The 23,110-nt window shown below is 36.1% G+C and overlaps 1 protein-coding gene and 1 long non-coding RNA gene across 2 annotated transcripts in view; one reads left to right on the top strand and one right to left on the bottom strand.

Annotated features, from left to right (window-relative positions):
* LOC147872204 (uncharacterized) overlaps window positions 1-11,243 on the top strand; it is a 26,848-nt gene extending 15,605 nt beyond the window's left edge. Inside the window, exon 2 of the long non-coding RNA XR_015537905.1 lies at window positions 9,683-11,243. This is a non-coding gene — a long non-coding RNA (uncharacterized LOC147872204). The remainder of the gene's footprint in view (window positions 1-9,682) is intronic.
* Window positions 1-21,680, bottom strand: part of Patr-1 (Protein associated with topo II related - 1) — a 27,502-nt gene extending 5,822 nt beyond the window's left edge. Inside the window, exons 1-11 of the mRNA XM_022068118.2 lie at window positions 21,547-21,680; window positions 17,280-17,385; window positions 15,866-16,065; window positions 14,169-14,327; window positions 13,140-13,361; window positions 9,655-9,907; window positions 9,367-9,539; window positions 7,349-7,666; window positions 5,303-5,494; window positions 3,243-3,374; window positions 2,195-2,353 (exon numbers count right to left, since the gene is read on the bottom strand). Coding sequence (XP_021923810.2) covers window positions 2,195-2,353; window positions 3,243-3,374; window positions 5,303-5,494; window positions 7,349-7,666; window positions 9,367-9,539; window positions 9,655-9,907; window positions 13,140-13,361; window positions 14,169-14,327; window positions 15,866-16,065; window positions 17,280-17,385; window positions 21,547-21,585 — 1,953 coding nt within the window. The 5' untranslated portion in view covers window positions 21,586-21,680. The remainder of the gene's footprint in view (window positions 1-2,194; window positions 2,354-3,242; window positions 3,375-5,302; window positions 5,495-7,348; window positions 7,667-9,366; window positions 9,540-9,654; window positions 9,908-13,139; window positions 13,362-14,168; window positions 14,328-15,865; window positions 16,066-17,279; window positions 17,386-21,546) is intronic.
* Window positions 21,681-23,110: the final 1,430 nt, after the last annotated feature.

Below are 23,110 nucleotides of genomic sequence, written 5' to 3' on the forward strand. Positions count from 1 at the left end.
AACAAAACACGCTGTCTGCAGGTGATTCCGAAAGACTTCCAGAAATATACACAATAGTGGCAGAATACTGAAATAAGTGTGCGTCGGATGTGAGTACTCTGAAGGAAATTGATGGCAAAACAGGTATCCATTCATCAAATTTTCTGATTGAGCTTTGTTCATTCTTTGGATGAAATGAATGGATTATACCAAGTTAAATTCACATCTTCACATAATCTCTCAAAATAATAAATTTATTTTGATGAAATGTTATTAGGGGTCCACAAAAATAGCTGTTAGGCAAGCTTGACCTTTATCGTTCATGAATCACAACTTATTCCCAGTCCAGCTGGCCTTGTATCAGAGAAGCTTATACCAAAACTGTTACAACCCAGAGTTATAAAGACCAGATGGAAGGCACATAATAAGGGAATTTGTGACAAAGGTAAATTTGAGTTTGCTTCAATCCAATACAATCCTTACTTTACATAATGTCCAAATGAAACTTCATTCATTTTCTCAAGGGTTGTTCAATGTACAAAAAAGTTGGCAAATGATAAAATGCAGACCTCTGCAGTCTGAGTAGCTTTGTAATAAGAGTTTTACATATGTAATACATGATCATCAAAGCCAATGAGAGGCATAAAAGAACACATTTTGAACATGTATAGGTACTTAAAACTGGAGAACACTTTTCCATTCCTTTTCTATATTTGAAAAAGAATGAGTATCTCATGCTCATAATTTTAACAAAATATACTCATATACCCAAAAAGAATTGTGTTTTGCATTCTCAGTGCCATACATGATAGGAAAATTGTATTTATCTGAAGAAAACCAAAACCTTAAAATAATGAGATAAAATAATGGAAATTTCTGCCTTATCCTGTAGTAGTTACTGCTCAAGACAATAATTTGTAGATTAAAATTTTGTATTAGTGTAATTCAGAAGTATTATAATGATAATTATAAACAGTAAAGAATTATTAAAAGAAGTGAAACACATATAATAGTGAAAAATATGTGGGTTTACAAATTATGAAAAAACATAAAAATATATCCTAGTTTTCAAAACATAAAACACAGCCTTCAGGAGCTTATTAAATCAATCATACTATAAGATGTAACAGCGTCGTAACTATATATCATTTTTCACAGGTGTCAATACAATATTCTCTTTGGCATGACCAAGGAGACTGGATTTTGTTGGGCCAGGACAGAATCTGGTGGAGGGTTTGGTTAATTCGGTGATGAACCTTCGGGTTCAGTAAGCCATCTAGTTAGTTAGTTAGTACAATATTTCAAATGACTGGAATTGCTGGAAATGACTTCCTTTTACTGTAATGGGGTTAAATCTAAAAACAGCAAACTGAAGACAATTACAAACACTGACAGTATCTACCCAGAAACAACCAGTAGCTGCTCTTCCATGTGCATTCAAGGTCAACAACACACCTTCATAATTGTGGGAAAGTTTCAGAGATGCATGCAAGTGCCAATGGCAAACACTGTGGACTTTTACAAGAAAGACGCTGTATAACAATTCTGAATTATTCATATTTTAGTACTTGCAGGGCTGGAATATAGCTTCAAATTAAAAAAAAATAACTGTAGTTTAAGTTAACCACATTAAAAAACATAAAAAATCATATATTTATGGTCAGGGAATGACACTTACCTTGAATTAAAAAGTACTTTGAATCAACCAATACTGAAGTAAAGAGATTTTACTGCTTACATTTCATGCATCTGCCATGTTATTTTACATTCTACAAATAATTACTGCCTAAAAAGTTGCACACTTTCCAAATATCTGTTACCATGCATTATTTCAGGACCCTATACTGCAAAGAACATCAGAAGTTCATGCAACTGCCATGTCAGTATTGCCAATTGCAGGAAACTAAACTATATGAGTTTATGGTAGCTTCAAATGGCATTAACATCCATAACAAATGTCCAGCAGTTCTCAAGTTGTAACATGAGGGCAGACAGACAGACAGACACAGACAAACACGATCAGCACTATATGTACTAATTTCACACATAGAATGCATAATAACTGCCTGGTGATAGAACACAAAGGCTCAACACTGTTAACGCCAACCAAAGAAATTCATTACCAATAAGAACATCATACGTATTATACCACATAAGGCACCATAACTCAGTAAAAGTATACGGTAATATGTGCTGTCATATTAAGATACATTACCTTTCCCTTGTGGACACACATGAAACTAGTCAATCGGTCTTCCACAAGCAATGAAGAGATAATTTTGTGCAGCAGATCCTCCTTGTCTTCAGCCACTGATTCCTTTGCTTCAGGCAATGAACTTGTCAAATCCTCAACTTGCAGGAGGAATAGGTATAACTGTGGCAACACAAAGACAAAACACCTCTGCAAAATATTCACAGGCATTTTTTATTTTCTGATTTCACTAAAAGAATATGTGCAAGAACAGGATCAACATTAGGTGGGAAATGAATTTGGTATTTCGTACAGCTTTAAATAGGCAGAGATACTGAAACTCTTACGAAAACATCTACAGTGGAAACCACTGAAAACATTTTTCTGCTGCTTTTGAAAGAATCAATCTCATGTAATTGACTTCACTTCTCTTCTTAAACATATTCCCACTTCCCAAAGGTTTCTAGCCACTGCTGGAACATCAGGAACAGCCAACATAATTTAATGATTTACACAGCCATGCATTTTTTAACAGAATTTAAGACTGCTGCAATACATTTTTATAAGCACAAATGGATTTTGCTTTCCTGTACCACGTTTGTAACGGCCAAGTTCAGAAAGAGTGTCAGAACTGCCAGGAGCACGGCAGCCTTCTAAGCAGCAGAAAAAACAACAATAAACTAACAAACTTGTATAAGATGGTAAAGTTGCGTCATATTGTGATATAATAAATATATATTGTTTAAATCTTGTCCGTCTAATCACAATAAATTCTTATTAAATATTAAAATATTACATTAATTAACATTTAAAATATTTAAAATATTAAATGATGTTCGTTATCGAAATATTGGTCTAATGTAAATCTAATATTTCGATAAAGAACATCATTTAATATTTTAAATATTTTAAATGTTAATTAATGTAATATTTTAATATTTAATAAGAATTTATTGTGATTAGACGGACAAGATTTAAACAATATATAATCTTGTATAAGCAAAAAGGCATTTGGAACATGTGAAAAACTCCTAAAAGTGTTCACACCAGATGCTGGTAGTTTAGACCATACCCTTTCTATTTCAAGCAGAAGTTGTTTCACTTTGCGAGAGTCTCTTTGCAGTGATTGTAACGTGGAGTCAAGGCCTTCATGAGAGACAACATCCATGTCTATCACTTTCCTTGGTGCTGTAACACTTCCAACCTACAAGACAAACAGACATAACACCTGAAAATAATTGCCATATTTTCTCAAATAGCTGGAATCTTTGAATAAGTTGTGCACCCCATTTTTCACACGTCTCATGTAAGTGTACACAATGCAGTCTCATAATTAAAACATGATGTATTTAATTTATTTCCACTACTGTGTCAAACTCTTCAGGATTTGACATCCTGCAACATAACAATGGCATACAAACATCTCAATGATGTAACTGTCCTGCTGTACAAAGGCTAATTCCACAAATCAAATAAAGAACAGTGGATGATAAAAATATACTTGCACTCTTCTGCAATGATTTCATTATCAACTGAGCTAAAGTGGTTAGGATTTTTGTCCCACAATTAGTCATCCTCATGTCAACAAGCTTGTTCACTCATTCACACACTCTATACTGCAGGATATACTTTGAAAAGTTGATTGTATACTTGGCTTGTTAAAGAACAGCCCACTTTCTTTATGGAACCTGAATGTTTATCACCGTGTTCACAAAAGCCCACCACCGGACTCTATCCTGAGTTAGCTGCATCCAGTCTGTTCCATCAATTCCTGTCCCTAAGGTCCATCATAATGTTATCCTCAAACCTATACCTAGGTCTTTCTAGAAGTCTCCCTCTTTCAGGCCTCTCAACCAATACCTTGTAAACACCCCCCCCCCCTACATGCTGCATGTCCCGCCCACCTCATTGTGCCAGTCCATGTTCATAGTTCGATTCCCGAACGGGCTGAACCTTGAGATGAAGGGTAAACCAGGCTTTGGCATATTAATCTGGTTTATATAAACGAATAAGGTGTAATTAGACGATATTTGGTATGCCTTACTTCATCTAAATTTAATTGATTTATTAATTGTGTCCTGTTAAACATATTAAGTTGAAAGAATGTGGCCACACGCAGTCGCTTGGGCGTATTCCCAGACCCTCGACATTCCATCTGGAGGGAGTGAAACATAAACAAAGTGCACTTGAGCCACCCCAGACATGGAATGCACCCTTTCCAGATGTGGGTGACGACTGCATTACGACCATCACCTTACTGTGACGGACCAATTGAATTTGATTACAGCTTATAGGCGCAATCCTGCCATTGTTGGGGAAGGAATCAGGTCACCGTGTTTAAGCCAAATTCAATAACGGGTTACGTAATGCAGGAGTATTTAAATGGCAACTGTGGTCACGGGGCTCTCAAGTTTTATTCCTTCCACCGAGAAGACACATTTTTATCAAACGCAACAGCCGAATCATCGAGCTGCCTACGACAAGTGTAATTAGGAATATATTCATCTTTTTTGTATCTTAAGAAACAATAAAAGCAAGCTTCTCTGAAATATCACAGCGACATAAGAGAAGAGAATTCGCTCCACCTGTGCTGAATCTGCCTCACCTTCTGCTCCACATATATTCCCTGGGTGTCGGAGACTCTTACTCGCCGACAACCCCACACCATCAAAATTTCCCCCAATATCTCCACACATACCCCACGTAAAAAAAATGGCTGTAACCACCTGAGCGCCAGGCTAAAACAACAACAAACAGTGAGGTAGATCCAAGGATGGTTACATCCTCCTCAAGCTCCTCGTCCTCAGGTAATATTTTCTTGAAAACTGAAGATTGTAAAGGAAGGTGGGTCAATCTATATGAAGGGTTATCTTATATTTAAGTAAATACAGTATTTATTACTCCAGCAAAATATATGTTATCCTCCCATAATAGGATCAAATTGAATGACAATCTGAAAAATACTATACCTGAATAAAATTTTCTCTGGTGATCAGCCGCGTCAGATGGTTAAACAATGAATCCGACGCTTCAGGGACCATCTCTGTCCCCATCATCAGGGTTCTGATGTCATCACCCGAGAAAATTTTATTGTGTTACGTCACCGCAAAAGCTTCAAATCATATACTATACCTGAAGTTTCCCCAGAGAGTTTTCAAACTGTGCTGGAGTGTACACTCGTGATGTCCCCTGCTGATGATCAAATTTCTGATCCCTGTCTCTGTGGCTGTCTCTCCGCTCTCTATGACCATATGAATTACGGATTTCACCACTTTTTTTGTTATTAACATTATTATTCTTCCTTGGCTGTCTTGAGGAGAACACCTACAAACATTGTCAATTAGAAGATAGGTCTACATTCGAACAAATAAACAATGCACCATAAACCAACACATATATCACTGCAGTTAATACGCACACACTCTTTATGTCAATCCCTATAATTAAAACAAGATATGGGAAAACAAGATTTGTTTTCAAAATAACATTTGCTTTAGGAAAATATAACTTGGTGTAGACCGAAAGATAATACTAAAATGTATCATAGAGAAACATTGTTAAGATGTGAAATGCACTGGATTGGCTCAATAAACCATTCAAAAGGTGATGCATGATTACAGTGATGAATCTTCGGGAATTTCTCAATTAACTATCAACCACACAAGGAAGACCTTATACCAAGCAAATGATATGTTAACCTACTGTAACACTTTGATGGCTACAGGAATCTGCCTGTTCCGGTAATGTTAACCGTACTGTTAACTGTGAAACATTAATGGATAAAAAAGTAATTTGTCAAAGAACACACATGCAGAGAAGTTTTAAATTGTTTTGTTGAATCTGTTTTGAAATATTAATGTGGTAATACCATATTTATGCAAATATAAGCCACACAAAACATGTGCGTATAAGCTGCACTTGACTTTTAAGAAAACAACATAGAATCAATAAAATCTTATTACAAGATACATAAAATTTTAAAATCAATTTTCCCTAAACTGCCAGTCAGACTTAAATCTTTTTAAGTGTAAAAGACACTGGTTGTTTACAAGACACATTAAAGTTTTACAATTAATTTGCCCTCTAAAACCAGTCAGACTTATATATTTTTAAGTGCAAAACACTGGTTGTAGCAATTTCATGAGAATCGATCATTCTGCACGTACTGTCATACACATGATGACCTCACAAAAATGGAATTTTAAGTACAGCAAGTAGCATCAGATTAACTTTTATTCATGAGAATAGTGTGTGTTCATTAGGTTGATGGTATCTTTACCAGAACGTTAAGTATGACTGATGATATTCACACCTCCACCCCATTCACTTCAGCAAAGTCATAATTTTCCTGTGCAGATTCTTTCATGTAGTTGTACTAACTGGCTACTGCTACAGTTAAGTTATTTGACAGTTTTTAACTATGCACCACATCCAACAGTTTCCATTCAAGAGCAAAAACTCACTCCACTGATAAAACACTGATGATGTGCCCTTCCAAACATTTTAGATTTCATTATTTCATGCAGTACCATTCTCCCATTCTTCTGTGTAACAGCCGTTTTTAGTTATTTAAATATATGTATTTTTCCCCTATGTCGAAAACTATAATCAACTGTAATACAGGCCAATTACCTCATCACAAAAAACATTCCAATCATATGCTGCAACCCACATTTAGGATATACAAATTTGGAAAATAAATGTGAGTCTTATATTAACGTAAATATAGTAATCCATTACTGGTCTACCAAGGTTTGGTTTAGACAATACTGAATGCAACCTCACTCATATGAACATACATTCTATGTCACGTACTTATTAACACATGTAACACTGTTGTCCCCACTTAATGGTACCTGCACCTTTTCGTGGTGGTGCGGCTTGAGTTCCTCAGTGATCCCAAGAGCTATGCTGGCGGTAGCATAGCTACTGGTAGGGCCTCCCTAGCCAGATTGGTCGAGGGGGAGAGGTCAGACTAAGGCAGGTACCCTGGTCCTCCAGGTTGGGGGTTGGTCGCAAGGCTAACAACCCTGCACCGTAAAAAGGAAGATGTTTCGAAACCTCAATCAAAGCCTCGGACAGATGGACCTAACAGAGGACCGAATGTAAGAGGAGAATTGAGGAGGCCATGGACTGAATACGGACCGGAGAGCCATAGAAGAAGAAACACTGTTGTACCTTGTAGTAGTAGTCATCGACATAAGGCTGACTGGTGTTGAGTTGCAACAACTGGATATTCAACAGCCAATGTTTCTCTCTAGCTGTCATAAGGCCAGCATATTCATCATAGTCTCCTGATTCATTCTCCGTGTGATGTTTATACTGTCTGTAGCTGTTATAATTGTTATAGTGACAGCTATAGTTGCCTTGGTGACCATACTGTTGACCGAAGTTTCCAACTGCAGACCGATTGTTAACGTAGCGGGATCCCATCAGTAGGTCAGGTCGCAGTGGAAACTGCCCCGACACTGGCAATCGGTGATCAACCAATGGGCCCTATAACACAAATAAGTTTGAATAACTGAAAACGTGGATGAACTGTAATAACTGTGTATTCAACAAAGAATCTGGATTGCCACCACATTCCCTCACCAATTTTTTGCACAATATAACTCCATCTATACAGGGTGATTCAAAAGCTTAGGGCCAAACTGAAGGAGCGTATAGAGGGACTCAGAGAGAACAACTTTCGAATAAAAATCCATGTCCTCCGAAGTTATCCTGAGTCAGTCGAGGTCACTGAATGTAGGGAAGTCTGATAACATACCGCTGAAATAATAACCTTTTGAATCACCCTGTATAATGCCAACCATATACAAATGGATACTTTATCCATCAAAATCAAAATTTTACTTCCCAGGAAGTGCACTTGTAGTGAGTCAAATGGGACTATATAGTTCTGTTACATCATACCAAAAAATGGATACAGAACGATTCTTAATTACATAACAACAAACATAAGGATCGTTTGACTCCTAAAATCAAGCCAAAATGTTCCTTTGAACATATGACTGCAGTAATCTCATTTGTGGCATATGGCAACATAATGTAGCAACAGAGCATTAGTTTACAATTGTTTGAACAGGAATAATTGATCTCCTCAGACACAACGCAATGAAGTATGGTCACGCGTCATCTCTGTTTTTCAAAATAATGACAGTCTTTAAAAGAACAGTAAGTAAAAATAAATCTCCATTTCAATCAGGAAAAATAATTGCAATAAGTTAAACATGTTAACATTTAAGTATGGGGAGGAAACACTGAGCAGAATTCAATCATTCAAGCAGTTTCCAAGTTCAAATTTCAACAGCTTTTTTATTATGTTTCTTGACATTGATGGAATTATGTATCTGGAGTTCATACCATGGAGAAATGGGAACCAGAACTTAAACACACATTTTTTGTGGCATCTATAAGAAATGGTGAACTAGAGACCGATTTCTCCACCATGACAAGATGATCCTGTTCTTTATGCTTCATAAGTACATGCACTTTTGGTCAGAAACAAGATGGTTGTTGTCCCCCATCTTCCCATATTCCCCAAATCTAACCAAGTTGGTGTTCAAAGAAAATGATGATGATGTAATATTAACAAACAATCAAAAACCATACTTGTGGAGTTCAAAACATAGCTCCACTAGGCTCACTGTATCAGATAGCAAGCAAACATCATGGAACAATAATTGTATGTGTAAAGTAAAAAAGAAAACGATTAAATCCAGAAATTTTTTAATTCATATACCACTGCTCCCCTAAAACATTATTTCATTATTCATGGCTGAACCAACAGATTAATTACGCAGCTGAAAATGAGAGATCAATGAGGACAAGTTTCTATATACTATACAGTGTTTCATGACACTGTCAACTGCAGAAGTCAGCAGTGAAAAGAATAACAAGTGAGCATGAAAGGATGTGGTTTGAAGAAGGAATGTCCTATTTCAAGATATGATGCCAGAAACAGTAGCAAAACCATGAAATATCAGTCACTATAGCTGGTAGCTGGCCATTACTTGAACCTGAATACAAACATGGCATGTTATCACATAGTCAACTTGCTCAGAGCAGGTGCAATTACTGTATTCATCCAAGCACAAAACAACCAACAAAAATCTGTAGCTTTAAAATAAAGGAAGGAAAACAGCTCACACAATAATTGTTCCACTGACAATTTTTGTAACTGCTTGAATTCTCACCTGGAAAGTAGTCCTATAGCCTATGTTGTTGCGATGCTGGTGAAGAGATCGCAAAATGCCATTATCTGTGGCAAAACCTTGATGGCCCAGTGACTTTGTGTTGTCCCTGAGAACCTGCTGTGACTGTATCATTAGATGTGGGGGCATGAAGTGTAATAAATTTGGAGCAGACCCTAAGAATAAAAAATAACATAAAACAAAAATAAAATCACGATGCTGACCTTATCAATTATGTTTGTATAATACATTCAGAACTAAAGGATATTTATTTAATACAAACTCATGTACCCATATGTCTATTATTTTGCTGTTGCAGCTGACAAAGACCTGGAATTCCTAAGGTCACTGGATGAGGACCCAATATCCTTGAAGGCAAAACAACTTGCCCGAATGCAGCATTTCCAGCTGCACCTCGACTCAGACCCAGCACTGACTGTTGTGCTGGGCCTGTAAGATGAGAAGGGAAATGTGTGATGCCGTTACCACACCCTACTGAGCCAACTGGAGCAGCATTCTGAGCATTTCGTATCATCACAACATCCTATAAACACAAATAATATTCACAGCAGTGTAAGACATTTTTCAGATATATGTCAGCCTCCAGTATTAGGATCAAAGTGTTGACAGTGGGAAAGTAAACTGACCGATCCAAACTGGAGGTAGTTCGATCCAATCCACATTACCAAACTTACATTTCCTCTTTATTCTCCTAACATTATTTCAATCTTTCAAGAATGCTTTCCCAACAAAATCTGTATGTTTGCTTCTTCTGCTCACTGTAACCTCCCTGGTCCGACTACCATAATAATATTAGGTATCTAATTTGCTGTTCCTGGTTGTGTAATATACTCTATTCCTTAAATAATCACCTGGGTGAAAATATTTTGCTTAGCATTACGATGTGTGATCAGATTCAAGCACAGTAAAACACATTTCACAACAGTCATGAAGTGAAACAAAATAAAAGTTTAAAAAACCTCTTGCAATTTCTAAAATGCTGAAAAGATTGTGAATATAATATGAGAATGGGTCTCAAACAAAAAAGCTGTAGGTATTTAAATGGGATTGAACAAATCAGGATTACATCCAACGGTGGCTTCAGTTATTGGTGCTGCTGAACCTCTGCACCCAATTGCAAGATAGTTATGTATTTAGTTGAATGGATGGTGAATACATAAGTTTGAATAAACAACATTTTAAAATTCATTGTAGGGAGAAGGGGGCTAGTTGTTACAAGGGCAAGTTGTTATATTTTAGTTTAAAAATCTCAGGAGTCTCATATCTATTGCGTCTACCCTTTGCACAGTTCTACCAAAGGTATGGTACTTGTAGCTTGTGTATTACGTGAGCTCGGTTGATTTAAGTGTTTTTAACAGTAAAAAGTAATTTTTTCATCTGACTTTTAACTCACTTCCACGACCGTGTGATAAAGGCAAGTTTTTTAAAATTTCCTTACCTAAAGCTCTTTATATTAAATGCAATGCGTGTACTTCGTTCTTCACTTCAGTCGAATATTGGCACTGCTTTGACTGTTAAATCAAAATGGTGCACCGTGGGGCCAGTTGTTACACTGGACCTTGTTATGGTGTATCAGTGTGACCCATATCTTTTGAAATAACTTGCGTTGGCAAATGATTACATTTTATTTTTTATCATGAAAGATGGTACAAACGTACAAAAGGAAGACTAACAGAGGTAATACATGTTTGGAAATGTTTAAGTTAGCAGCTGATGAAGTCTCTTCTGGAAGAATCTCGTTAAGGCAAACTGCTAATATATGATAAAAATGTTTCATATGTTTGAAGTTAAATTTCTGTAATTAATTGTTAATTGGTATAGTGTCTGTAATTAATTACTTAATAAAGGTCTGAATTGTTCCTTCTGTTTACTAATACAATGTGTTGTAACAATTTTCCCCTTCACTGTAACAACTAACACCATAACAGGGCACATTTTTACAAACTGCCTTCTCTTAAATAAACAAGTTTTGTGATGAAACAAAAATGAATAGGCCTTTGAAAAAATGTTATTAATATAGCTGAACAGTAGTAGTACATGAAGCCATAATTGCTAACTTTGTAAATTTAAAGAACAAATGTACAAAAAATTGTAATTGAAAATTTTAAGAACTAGAACTCCCCTACCATTTCCCTCTTATGAGTTGTCCATCACCTCAATGTGGTGGGTAGGCCTAGTACCTTGCGATCCAGAAAACTACGTGGGGAAGCTCTGCTGTTGACTAGTCAAAGGTGAAGGGAAACTAATGGGTGGACCAGACTCTTTAGCTGTGGTGGAAGCAAATGGTCTAAGGATAGGAGAACCTAAAATTCTGTCCCTTGCACTCCAGGATGGGAGTTTTGTGGTGGGTTGGTACCCCCATATAAAAATTATCTACTCGTAACTGACATAGGAATTGCTGGATGGATAACACATTGAGAAACACCAAGTTTACGAACAAGGATAAACGACTTACTGTCGACCCTTTAGAACAGAAGGATAAAAAACCTGGAACTTTTAAACAATTACATATTGCAACTTAGATCATGAGAGTTCTATGCCAAAAAGAAATGGAACCAGAAGAACTTAGGGAAATTAAATCTGATTTGGCGATAATTACCGAGACAAAAAAGAAACTTAGAGGAAGCAAAGAACTACAACATTTTATACAATTTTATAGTGGAGTACCCCATGGGAAATGTGATGCAGCTGGAGTAGCCATTTAAAAAAAAATAGAAATAGAATACACAGCTACGACTTTATTAGTTATAGAATAATTAGCCTGCGGATAAAAACTGCAAGAGGCCACCTAATATTTATAGACATATATATGCCCCGGTGGAAGAAAAGAAGAATAAAAGCATAGAATTCTACAAATTCTTGCAAAAACATTTAGAAGTTATTAATCAGGGTGTGAGACAGTTCTGCCCCACGTTGCCCAATTTTTTAACATTTGCATAGACCCAGCCAATTATGAATGAAAAGGTAAAATTAAAACTAATTTTAGACAGGGGAAGATGATTTTAAATATGCTATTGTTTGCAGATTATTAAGTGATATTGGCACAATCAAAAAAGGAGCTGAAGATGGCCACTCAGCTGCTACATAACATAATATTAAACTACAACATGGAAATATCAGTAAACAAATCCAAAGTTATGGCCTTTAAAGGAAAATATCCTGCAAAATCCAAAATAAAGATAAACAATAACATCACAGATCAAGATAAAAATTTTAAATTATTTATGCTCTGACTTATCGTACAATTGTGATGATTTACAAAATAAATTACGTAAATATCAGTAGATGTGCAGCATAATAAAACAAACTTTCATAAACAAAACCAGAGAAGATACTCAGCTCAAAATCTACAAAGTAATGGCAGTACCAGTTCTTCTGTATGGCTGCAAAAAACTGGGCATTAAACAAAATAGACAGAAGAAAAAGTGGAACTACAGAAACAACATTTTTAAAGACGAGTCACTGGGTATACCCTTTAAGACGAAATAAGAAATACCACCATATGTGAAGAACTACACATATTTAATAATTGTGAAATAACTCAAGCTTGTAAAACAGAATGTCATGCCATTGTCCACAGAGGCATTAGATGCCCGAGAAGACAATGGGAAGATACATTTTAACATTTTTAAGTATTTCTATGTAAACGGAACAGGCCTTTTAGGTCTACCTTGATGTTGATAATGATGATTGTATTATTTAACTGACACAAGGCAATTAAAAAGTTTTTAAATCTCTAATAACTGGTCTCTCACCTGATGTGCAAAAGGTTGAGGATGCCCTCGACCCAAACCAAAAGTGACAACAGGAAAAGTGGAAGATGTGCCCACATCTGCATTGGACGTCTTAAGATCCCGCTCAACATCCTCCAGTCGCAATGCAGATGAAGGTTTACTGAGACCAGCCGGAGGTGCACTGGAAACTGCATTTTGCTGCGAGATTAGATCTCTCTCCAACTCCTCAACTGTGCAAACATTCTGGTGAACAGTAACACAATCTGCTGGAAATCTTTGAATTACAGAAATAGGCATTCTGCCATAGCCCATCTTTCACATTCTAGTTCAAAACACTCTCATGAAAGATTTGAGGTTTTCATGACAGTTGAAGATGGCTGACAGCCATCATCTCACTCTCATGAAACATCATACTGATGATCCTATATATCATGTATTGATATTTCTTCCAGAACAGAAACACAGAATGACCAATTTATGTGAAATTCAAAATGCATCATTAACATATTAATAGATTCTAAAGAAATGTAATATTTGGCTTCAAAGCCCAAGATTAAATACAGTAACAACATTAATAATAAGTATGAATGGACAAAAAAATTGGTATGCAAGAATAAATCATTTAACATTCATCAAACCAAGAGGAACCTGAAACATAATTTACCACAGACAACAATAATGTAAATATTTTGTCAAATTCATCATTTCAATATAATGGGCCACTTACAACGGCTGTTTTCTAGAAGACAGCCATATTCATACTCAGGGCCATAAGAACCTCCAATCTTACTAATGGACTGCTATTCACAAAATGACTGTACATGAGATTTGAGCTTTCTGGTAGTCCAGGTTCATCCAACAACTGATGTCTATTCTTTCCTCTCATCAACAGTAAATTCATCCAAAACACTGGTAACCACCTATAAGACTACGGAGTGGCACAAACCAAAAACCAAGATTTTTTTATGGATTTCTCACCTACAGCATGCATGCTAAATCTAGTTACAATCAACTTTTGTATAACTAATTACCTCATAAAACCACACTGACCTTCACATTTGATAACACAGGTTGTGTACTGGACTTATGGTGTTGGATGTCAGATTTGCCAACTCCCCACACTGAGAAGCCAGACGGAGCTGAACTGCTGTAACTTGGAGATTCAATCAAATCAGCATTAGTGCTTTTGGAAGGGAAATGTCGTGAAGACTGAAACACAGATTTTATACAACCCTTGTAGTGCCAACCTCAATTAGAACAATGATTAAAACAATTGTAAAAGTCCCAGCATCTATAAGATCCTCTCAAAATATTTGCCACTGTAAAATGTTGCATGCAACTGCTTCCTAGTGATACAAGGCAATATACTATACAGGATGAGTCAGAAGTATGTTTACAAACTTCGTGTGCTTGTTCCAGGATCAAAAATAAGGAAAAATGGTCCTATGAACATGAGGTCGCAAATGTTTCATTTTCGAAATAATACCCATAAATAAGTTTCAATGAATTGACTTTATATCAAAGTGAATCCAGCTTCCAGTAAAGATTTTTAATTAACGTTTGGGCAGGAATTGTTGGCAACATGCTTATTGGTCCACACAAGCTTCCATCGTGTCTTAGAGGACCTTCAATCGGTGATTCTTAAGAAGACACATTCCACGTTTCCTTGAAGATGTACCACTGAATACAAGAAGACAACTGTGGTTTATGCACGACAGAGCCCCAACACACTTCTCCCATCGCGTCAGATATCATCTCAATGAACAGTACCCTCAGCGATGGATTGGGCGTGGAGGCCCAGTAGCATGGCCACCGAGGTCACCGGACCTGACTCCATTGGACTTTTATCTGTGGGGTCACTTGAAGTCCGTCTTTCATGCAACACCCATAAACAATGAAGACGACCTATGGGAACATGTGCAGAATGCATGCCAGATGATTCGAGGAAACCCTGGTGTGTATGAACCAATCTGTCAGTCTTGTGTACGTCATGCTCGTGCATGTGTGGAGAATGGAGGAACAACCTTTGAGCATCTGTTATAAAGAAACACCCCTGTCCTTACAATTGGCAATAAAGGTATACGTTGAAAATTATTTTTGGCTAGTATTTCGAAAATGAAACATTTGCGACCTCATGTTCATGGCAACATATTATCTTGAAGATTTCTGTCTTCTGGGTTGTGCTGTGTAGTCTGGTCGATGTTAACCAACGTTTCAGAGGTCATACTGCCTCCGTCATCAGGGCGATCGCCCTGATGAGTATGACCTCTGAAACGTTGGTTAACATCGACCAGACTACACAGCACAACAACCCAGAAGACAGAAATCTTCACACTCACTGCTGTGAAAACCTAAAATCTAACATATCATCTTATTTTTGAACCTGGAACACGCACACGAAGTTTGCAAACATACTTCTGACTCACCCTATATATGTAACTGTGGAAAATGTACATGTTCACAAATGTTTCATTTTATTTAACAAATACTTCAACAAATGACTTGAAGTCACATAATACCAACATTTTTGTTCTCAGAAATCGTAGCAACAATTAAATTAAAACAAAGAAATCAAATACATTAACACAGTACAAAAGTTATAGGGTAAATAAAACTTATTTATCTACACAAGTATAAATTACTGTAAGGATTCAATGTTCATAAGTGAATACTGGCTAACACCAACAACTGATGCCAATATTTTCTTGAACAACAGAAAGTTTCATAAAATACAATATATTTCATACTAGAGGTTGGGGTTTTGAAGCCTTTCCATTCTCTAAGACAGGATCATCAGAGTCTTCCAACACAAGCTGCGAAATGCTGGCCTCCAGATCCAAATCAGCATGATCATCTGACTCATGGCTGTCATTGTAACTGCTGCGATGAACGCGAGATTGTTCGGCTATCTCTGCAAGTTTCTCGTGGTCCTCCTCCCAGTCACCTTCTGTCGTAGAAACAGTGATGACAAATTAACATTTTCAACAAATGAGACTGATTTCTCTCATAGCTGGGATTTTATATTTTTCATGCCTAGCTGAAAAATCATCAATCATCCTTGCAGGTAAATCACTTTTGCAAATTAGGAATGTTATGGGTACAATAAGGAAATACTGATGTTTTAGTGACACTTCTCCTACATGCTGCTTCACCTGTTTTCTTTCTTAATAAAATGAGACTATTGTAAGGAATGCAATGTAGAATCTAGGAAAACACGTGAAACCAGGTGTCACAATGGAAACATCTAACCACAGATATTTAATAAAAAAGTTACATCTGCAGTTTTGACTACAGGTCTGACTCTTCTTAAGCAGGCCCCAGAACACTTTACAGATTTAGGCACTCGGTCCAAAAATTACAAGCAGCAAGGTTATAAACTGAAAAAGACTGGAATTAATCAGTAATTATAACATACAAGTGTTTTCACAGCAATTTCATGCTATAAGAAATATATCTTTGAATAGTTATTTTTAAATAAAATAAAAATAAAAGTCAATATGCTTTGATTTTGTGACAGTGTTCACTGTATTTATATAGAGCATTGTTCACAAGGTGTTTGGAAGATGTTGAAAATAACACACCAGAAAGTGGACCTCTGTATTGCAGCTGTGGATTGGCAGTGACTGATTTAAAATCTCTTGATATGCCTGAAAATTTCATACTTTTCTGATAATTAACAATGTATTTTGAACAGAAAGGCTGCCATTGTTGTCACTGGAAAAATCTGTAATTTCCATGATTGAATTGTAAGTCACACATTTTAATAGTTCATACATATAAAGATAAAGTGATCAATCACCCAGAATTCACCAAACCCACATTACTGTGTTATCATCTGCATCTAAAAATCAGTGGCAGCACAGTGCCAAGATAAGAATTTACATCCTGGAAAGAATGCATCAAGCTGCCCAAGGTTCTGTTCTTCATTTCTTTTAGACACCAAACATTTCACAGCAAAATTCCTATCTGCAGTTTGTTTCAGGGGAGCTGAGGGAAATATGTAATGCACAAAATGCTGAACACCACAGAAATGACCCTATGTAATAAAGGATCATCAAATAAAAACATCATAATACAGTTAAAATGGATACATTTCACAATCACACTACTTTCTCTATACTGTGTGAATGTACAACAATGAAGTAAAATCTCACAACCTACCAACAGCATCAGTGCCAAATGTTTCATCATTCAGTGCATCATATTCTTCTTCTTCCTCATCCAAGCCTTGGCCTGGTTCGTCATGAAGTTCATCCTCGAAAGAACCCTACAAACAGAAAAATACCACTGCAACTTTAAGCGACAATAGAATCACGATGAGTAGCTACCACAGGAAATGTACAGAAATCATTATGAATAATCACAAAATTCAAATAATTGCACCTATTCAAATCAGGGCATTATAAAATATAGACTTCCTCTAGGTTCAATACTTGGTCCTCTGCTATTTCTCACATATATCAATGATTTACCACCAGACATTAACTCTCAGTCTAAACCCATACATTTCGCAGATAATACTAAATTAAATTAAAATTAAATCCGTGGCGTAACAGCTCCAGAGAGCCAAAGCGGACTAGCTAACTGCTGGCCTCACGTTCACATGCCTAAGCAGAGGTGAACGATCATCAAACCAGATATAGGGTTACATGTGGTCAGCACGACGAACCCCCAGCCATTGCTAGTTTTCATTAAAATTAGTCTACTTTGCTTAATGCCATTTCATTATGTCACTTGAAATTATTTGGGGGGGGGGGGGGGGGGGGGAAATTAAACAGCAGCAAAAAAGTATTTTACATTCAAAAGAAAATCATCAGAATAATGTCAGATACTAAAAGGTGGCCCTCATGTAAGGAATTGTTTAAGAAATTTAATATTCTTCCACCAGCCAGCAAATTCTTGACCTCATCATCATATGTAGTGGACAATATCGAAAAATTTAAAAGAAACTCAGATATCCACAATATAAGTACAAAATACAGATACAACTTTCATGTGCCAAATACTAATATCAGTAAATATCAAAAAGAAATTAAGCTATTCAATAACCTTCCCCAATAACAAAAAGTCTCAATCACAAAACAAAGAAGTTTAAGCAAGCACAAAAAGAGTATCTTGTCTCACTCCTACTCCATAAAAGAATTTACCTCAACAAAAAACTCTCAAGTATTATAAATAACTGTAAGCAAGAGTGGTTACCTACAACCCGGTATGTTTTACTACCTTTTACTACTATTTATTATGATTCTTTTATATTGTATTACGTTATATTACGGTAATAACTCTTTAAATTTGTGAATTATTATATTTCCTATGTCAATATCCAAAATCATGATTTGAAAATTAATTTTACAGATATAAAACATCCAAGCACAACATTTAAAGGAAGAGACTTAAAAATCAAACAAATCAATATAAGCAAAGCAAGATGTGCAACAGTTTTTAAAACAGTTTTTAAAATTGATAGACCTGATGATGGTGTAATACACATCGAAACATGTCGTCAATATAAAATGTAACAAGATCTAGTATTTAATGAAAAAATGTTGTAATTTTAAGTAATTTTAACAACATTTTTAAGTTTGTGTATAGACGGTAAATAAATTATTGTATTAATAAACACAAACATGACGCAATTAAGATATAAAAAAAATGGTTATGCTTTCTTCTGTAATTATTTCTGTTAATACTGTAACTGACTGTAAATTACTGTCATAACTATGTAATTATATTTGTATTAGAAACATGTATTGTATTTGTGCTATGAAATGTTCTACATCCTTGGCTTAGGCCTATAAAGGATCTACAGAATATAAATAAATTACATTCTATTCTATTTTGAATGACTTGTTAATATTTAATTTGAAAGGTTCACTCTGTAGTAACCAAGACAAACCAGTAAGCAGAACAAATAATAAAATCAATGTGTTCAAATGATAATCCTCATTTTGGTATGCCAAATAAATAATACTGGATGGAACTCATGGTGCTATGGATGTTTATGTGCTAATGGGGATAGTGACCTTGACTTTGAATGATTTACGGACAACCACACCAAAATGTACCAGTCAGATAATGTAAATCAAATTCTCATATTCTACAAATATTTTACGACTTACATTTTAACAAAATGTTGTTAAAATTGAAAAAAATACAATATTTCAGACTAACTACATTTTTTAATTTGTAGTCACATTTCCTCTCTCCTCAGTGTCTTCTACTTTACTTAAATTCTCCGATTCTAATGGGTTAAAACAAATAACTGAGATTCTCATGGCATTAAGTAAGAATGTGACAGTCTTCTGGGTTATAGCACCATGTAGTCTGATAGAAGTTTACCAACATTTCTTCTACCAGGCTATATGGCACTATAAATGATGGAAACAGCTAGGAGCTGTGAAATTCTGGCAAACTTCTACCAGACTACATGGCACTACAACCCAGAAGACATTTTTAACACAAATAACTGTCTGTATTACGAGTGACATTTGTTTTCAAATCTAGTATCCTTGGCAAATCACTGAGACCTGTTACTTGACACATAAAGAAAGAACTATGAGCGCTTTTAGCTGATGTAAGATAAACTCCTTTTACCATTTCCCCAAGACTGTGTTACAAATCCTGTAACCTGAAAATGGTTTTCACTGGAAAAACCTCTCTCAAAGGATTATAAATATGGAGGAAGGCTTGAGTTGGCAACTGCAACACCACACTACCCACATGTATGTCACTAACACACTAGTAGTTTTAGAAGGCTCAAAAGGCCCAAAGATTTACACATGGAACTGCAACAGTTCAAATGCCTGAACTAGCTACAGTGGATATGCAAAACTTTTATTTGCCAAGTACAAAATAAAGAAAAACGCAGACCCAAAATATGAAATTGATTCATAAACCAAGACATTTAACTGACAATCTCCATCCAGCTGTTATCATCATGTACAGCACAGTCCCAATTATCCAACCTGCAGGTATCTGACACGCCATGACAGAATGCTCCATTTTATAAACAGTTAACTCAGCGTGTAGCAGAAAGGGAGTGAAGCTTTATTTTTGCAGTTCACACAATAATTAGGCGAAGACAAAGAACAACAACTGACTCATAAAGACAGCAGATCTTGTAAATAATATTGGTGATGATAATGAAGGACCAGAGAAAGCTGGCAGAATGAGTCATAGTGAGAGATTGAATTCTATTAAGACCAAACTTGCTTACATTGAACAACAAAGGGACACAACCACTCCAGAAATATTACTGTTCAGGTGCTGGCATGACCCTGCCGCGAAGAAAAGGAAGGAGGCTCAGAAATAAATACCAATTACTAATATCTTAAAAAAGAAAAACTATTTCATTTACAAATTTACATTATGTTAAACACTACTTTTGTTTGTGAGATTTTTTTTCCATTTCGTGCCATGCAGTATTTAATTTACATTCTAATAACATAGTAAACTGAGTTATACATTGGGCTGATATTTACCATCATCTTTGTCATTATTCTTCTGCACTAACCAACATTTTTAATTATTTTACCAACCTTCAGTCGTCTTGAGGTCAGATAATCAGGACTCTAGCATATTCAACATATAACCTTATACAGCACAGAGAACTACACCAACTACTAGATTTTATGGGGTTAAAATGCTGTTATAAAATAATAGCAATAAAAGAAGCAATTAATTCCTTAAAAAAATGTGAAATGTTAGCTACCAAAAACAAATTTCTGAAATGTTGTAGAGCAGAATTCTGATTATAATAGTACATGGGCTTCTGACTGCTCTATGGGCACAAAATAGCTTTCCCCTCTATATCCCAAAGTGATATAGTAATCATAAAATTATTGAAGGTTAAGTTAAACTTTTAAATATTTTGTAAAGTGTTCAATTAACTACAACTAAAGTATCAATCAAGATATAAATTAGTTTAAGCCAGCACTAACTCCTACTCCACAGAAGAATTTTATCTCAACCAAAAATTCGCAGCTATTATAAATACATGTAACCAATAATGGTTATGCTTTCTTATGTAATTATTTCGAGGTAATACTGTAGTTGACTGTAAACTACTGTCATAACTACGTAATTTATACGTATTAGAAACATGTAATTTATACAAGTATTAGAACATGTATTTGTGCTGACATGTTCTACGTGTTTGTCACAGGTCTATAAAGAACCTATGGCATGTAATATATTCTGTTCTAATTCTAAGGTACGAAGCGTGATTGTCCATTAATATACAAAAAGGTCTAATTTTCAAATACAATTATTTATAACTGTACGAGATTTCTCATAAACGGTGGAAAAAAGAAAACTTCAAACAAAACCATTGTTCGCATTTACATGCATCTTCGGTTTCAATTAAAAAAGTGACAGCAACAGCACAACATAAAAATAATATTTAAAATAAACCAAATGTTGTACTAACTGTTAATGAAGCATTGAATCCAAAAAACGTATCTGCCATTTGTCAATTATATCACAAAATGTCATGTCTCTTAACATCAACAGACATACATCAGCTACAAATCAGCTGTCATGGCGGATACCGTAGTTATGGTATGTAAAACTCACGCCAGATGTCGCCAAATTAGATAATGGCGAAATGGAATGTGTGTTTGAATAACTTAATATGTAATGCTTTTTTTTAACTAAAGTGATTCATGTAGCTTGGGTTGGTAATATTGTGATTGATGAATTATAAAGGCACTGGAAGAAGGGTTACGTGGCGTATGTAAAGGTACTATTCCAGCGTTTCCGTAGAGGAACTGAGGAAAACCACGAAAAACATCTGCCAGAACCGGAATTCGAAACGGCATGAAACGTGATCTCAAGACCAAAAAATTCTAGAAAAACAGAAAACATCTTTTATTCATGGGAGCCGACTTCTCAAACTTTCAGGGGGGGGGGAGCAGTCCGTGCCCTGTTAAATTATATACACTGGCATTTGCCCTACAACTGAGGAAACGCACAGAATGCCTCTCATGGAGCCCATTAGTGTTAGTCACTACATATTGCATTAACTTGGCCGTCTTTTTAGGGGGTTCCTTCACTGGCCTGTTGAGCATCAGTCCTTGTTTAACTGAGGGTGCATTCATGCAGCCCTTGGTTAACACAAGTGCCTTCAAGTTGCCGAACTAAGGGTTCCTACATCAAGTAACTTTGATTCGAAACTCTGTGAGTGGTAAGTGAAGAGTGGAATCCCAAAATTCTGGGACATTCGTAATCCATCATAGGATGGATGAGCAGCTTGCAAAGCAGCATACAACTTCTGATGAACAGGCTGCTTCTCCTCTTAAGAAGGGGGTGAATCACATCCTATACTTGAGCTGCCTTTTTTCCAACCTGGTTGATGTGCGTCACTCAGGAGCTGTGTATCAAGGGTGACCCAAAGATACTGTGTTGTTTCAACCCACTGTGTTGACTCTCCAAAGAACTCAACTGGCCTGGGCTTTTGGATGTCTCACAGTCCTAACAAACAGCACAGCGGCCCTCTTTGAGATGCCAATGCCAATCCTCCAATCATGTAGCTAGTGCTCAAGTATACTAAGTCTCCAGGTAGCTGATGGAAAGTTGTCTGCAGGATGTCATTTACATACAGACTGAACATTACAGGGGAGGCATGTATACCCTGAGCTCCACCAGCCTGCTTATTGTGACAGATGTGTCTGACTTGAAGATATGAGGATAAGGTTTCCACCAGGTAAGATGGGAAATTTAGGATAATAAGCTTGAACAGGAGACTTTTGACCCATATGGTGTCAATGGCTTTAACCACATTCAGGAAAATTGCAATGGTTAACCCCTTCATCAAATTGCTGTTGACTCTATCAACAAGGCAGGTCAGCTGTAACATCAGTCTGTGACTGGGTAGAAACCCAACCTGCTCATCATGCAGCAGGCCTGTGATAACCTTTGGAGCAAGAAAGATTGATAAGAAAATTTTAACATATCTCAAATTTCCCTGCAGTAATATTGTGGGCAATCAGCTA

The sequence above is a fragment of the Zootermopsis nevadensis genome, unplaced genomic scaffold, assembly GCF_977971745.1.
Source record: "Zootermopsis nevadensis isolate Lab colony 2312 unplaced genomic scaffold, Znev_1.0 Znev_ptg000030l, whole genome shotgun sequence".
Lineage (NCBI taxonomy): Eukaryota > Metazoa > Arthropoda > Insecta > Blattodea > Termopsidae > Zootermopsis > Zootermopsis nevadensis.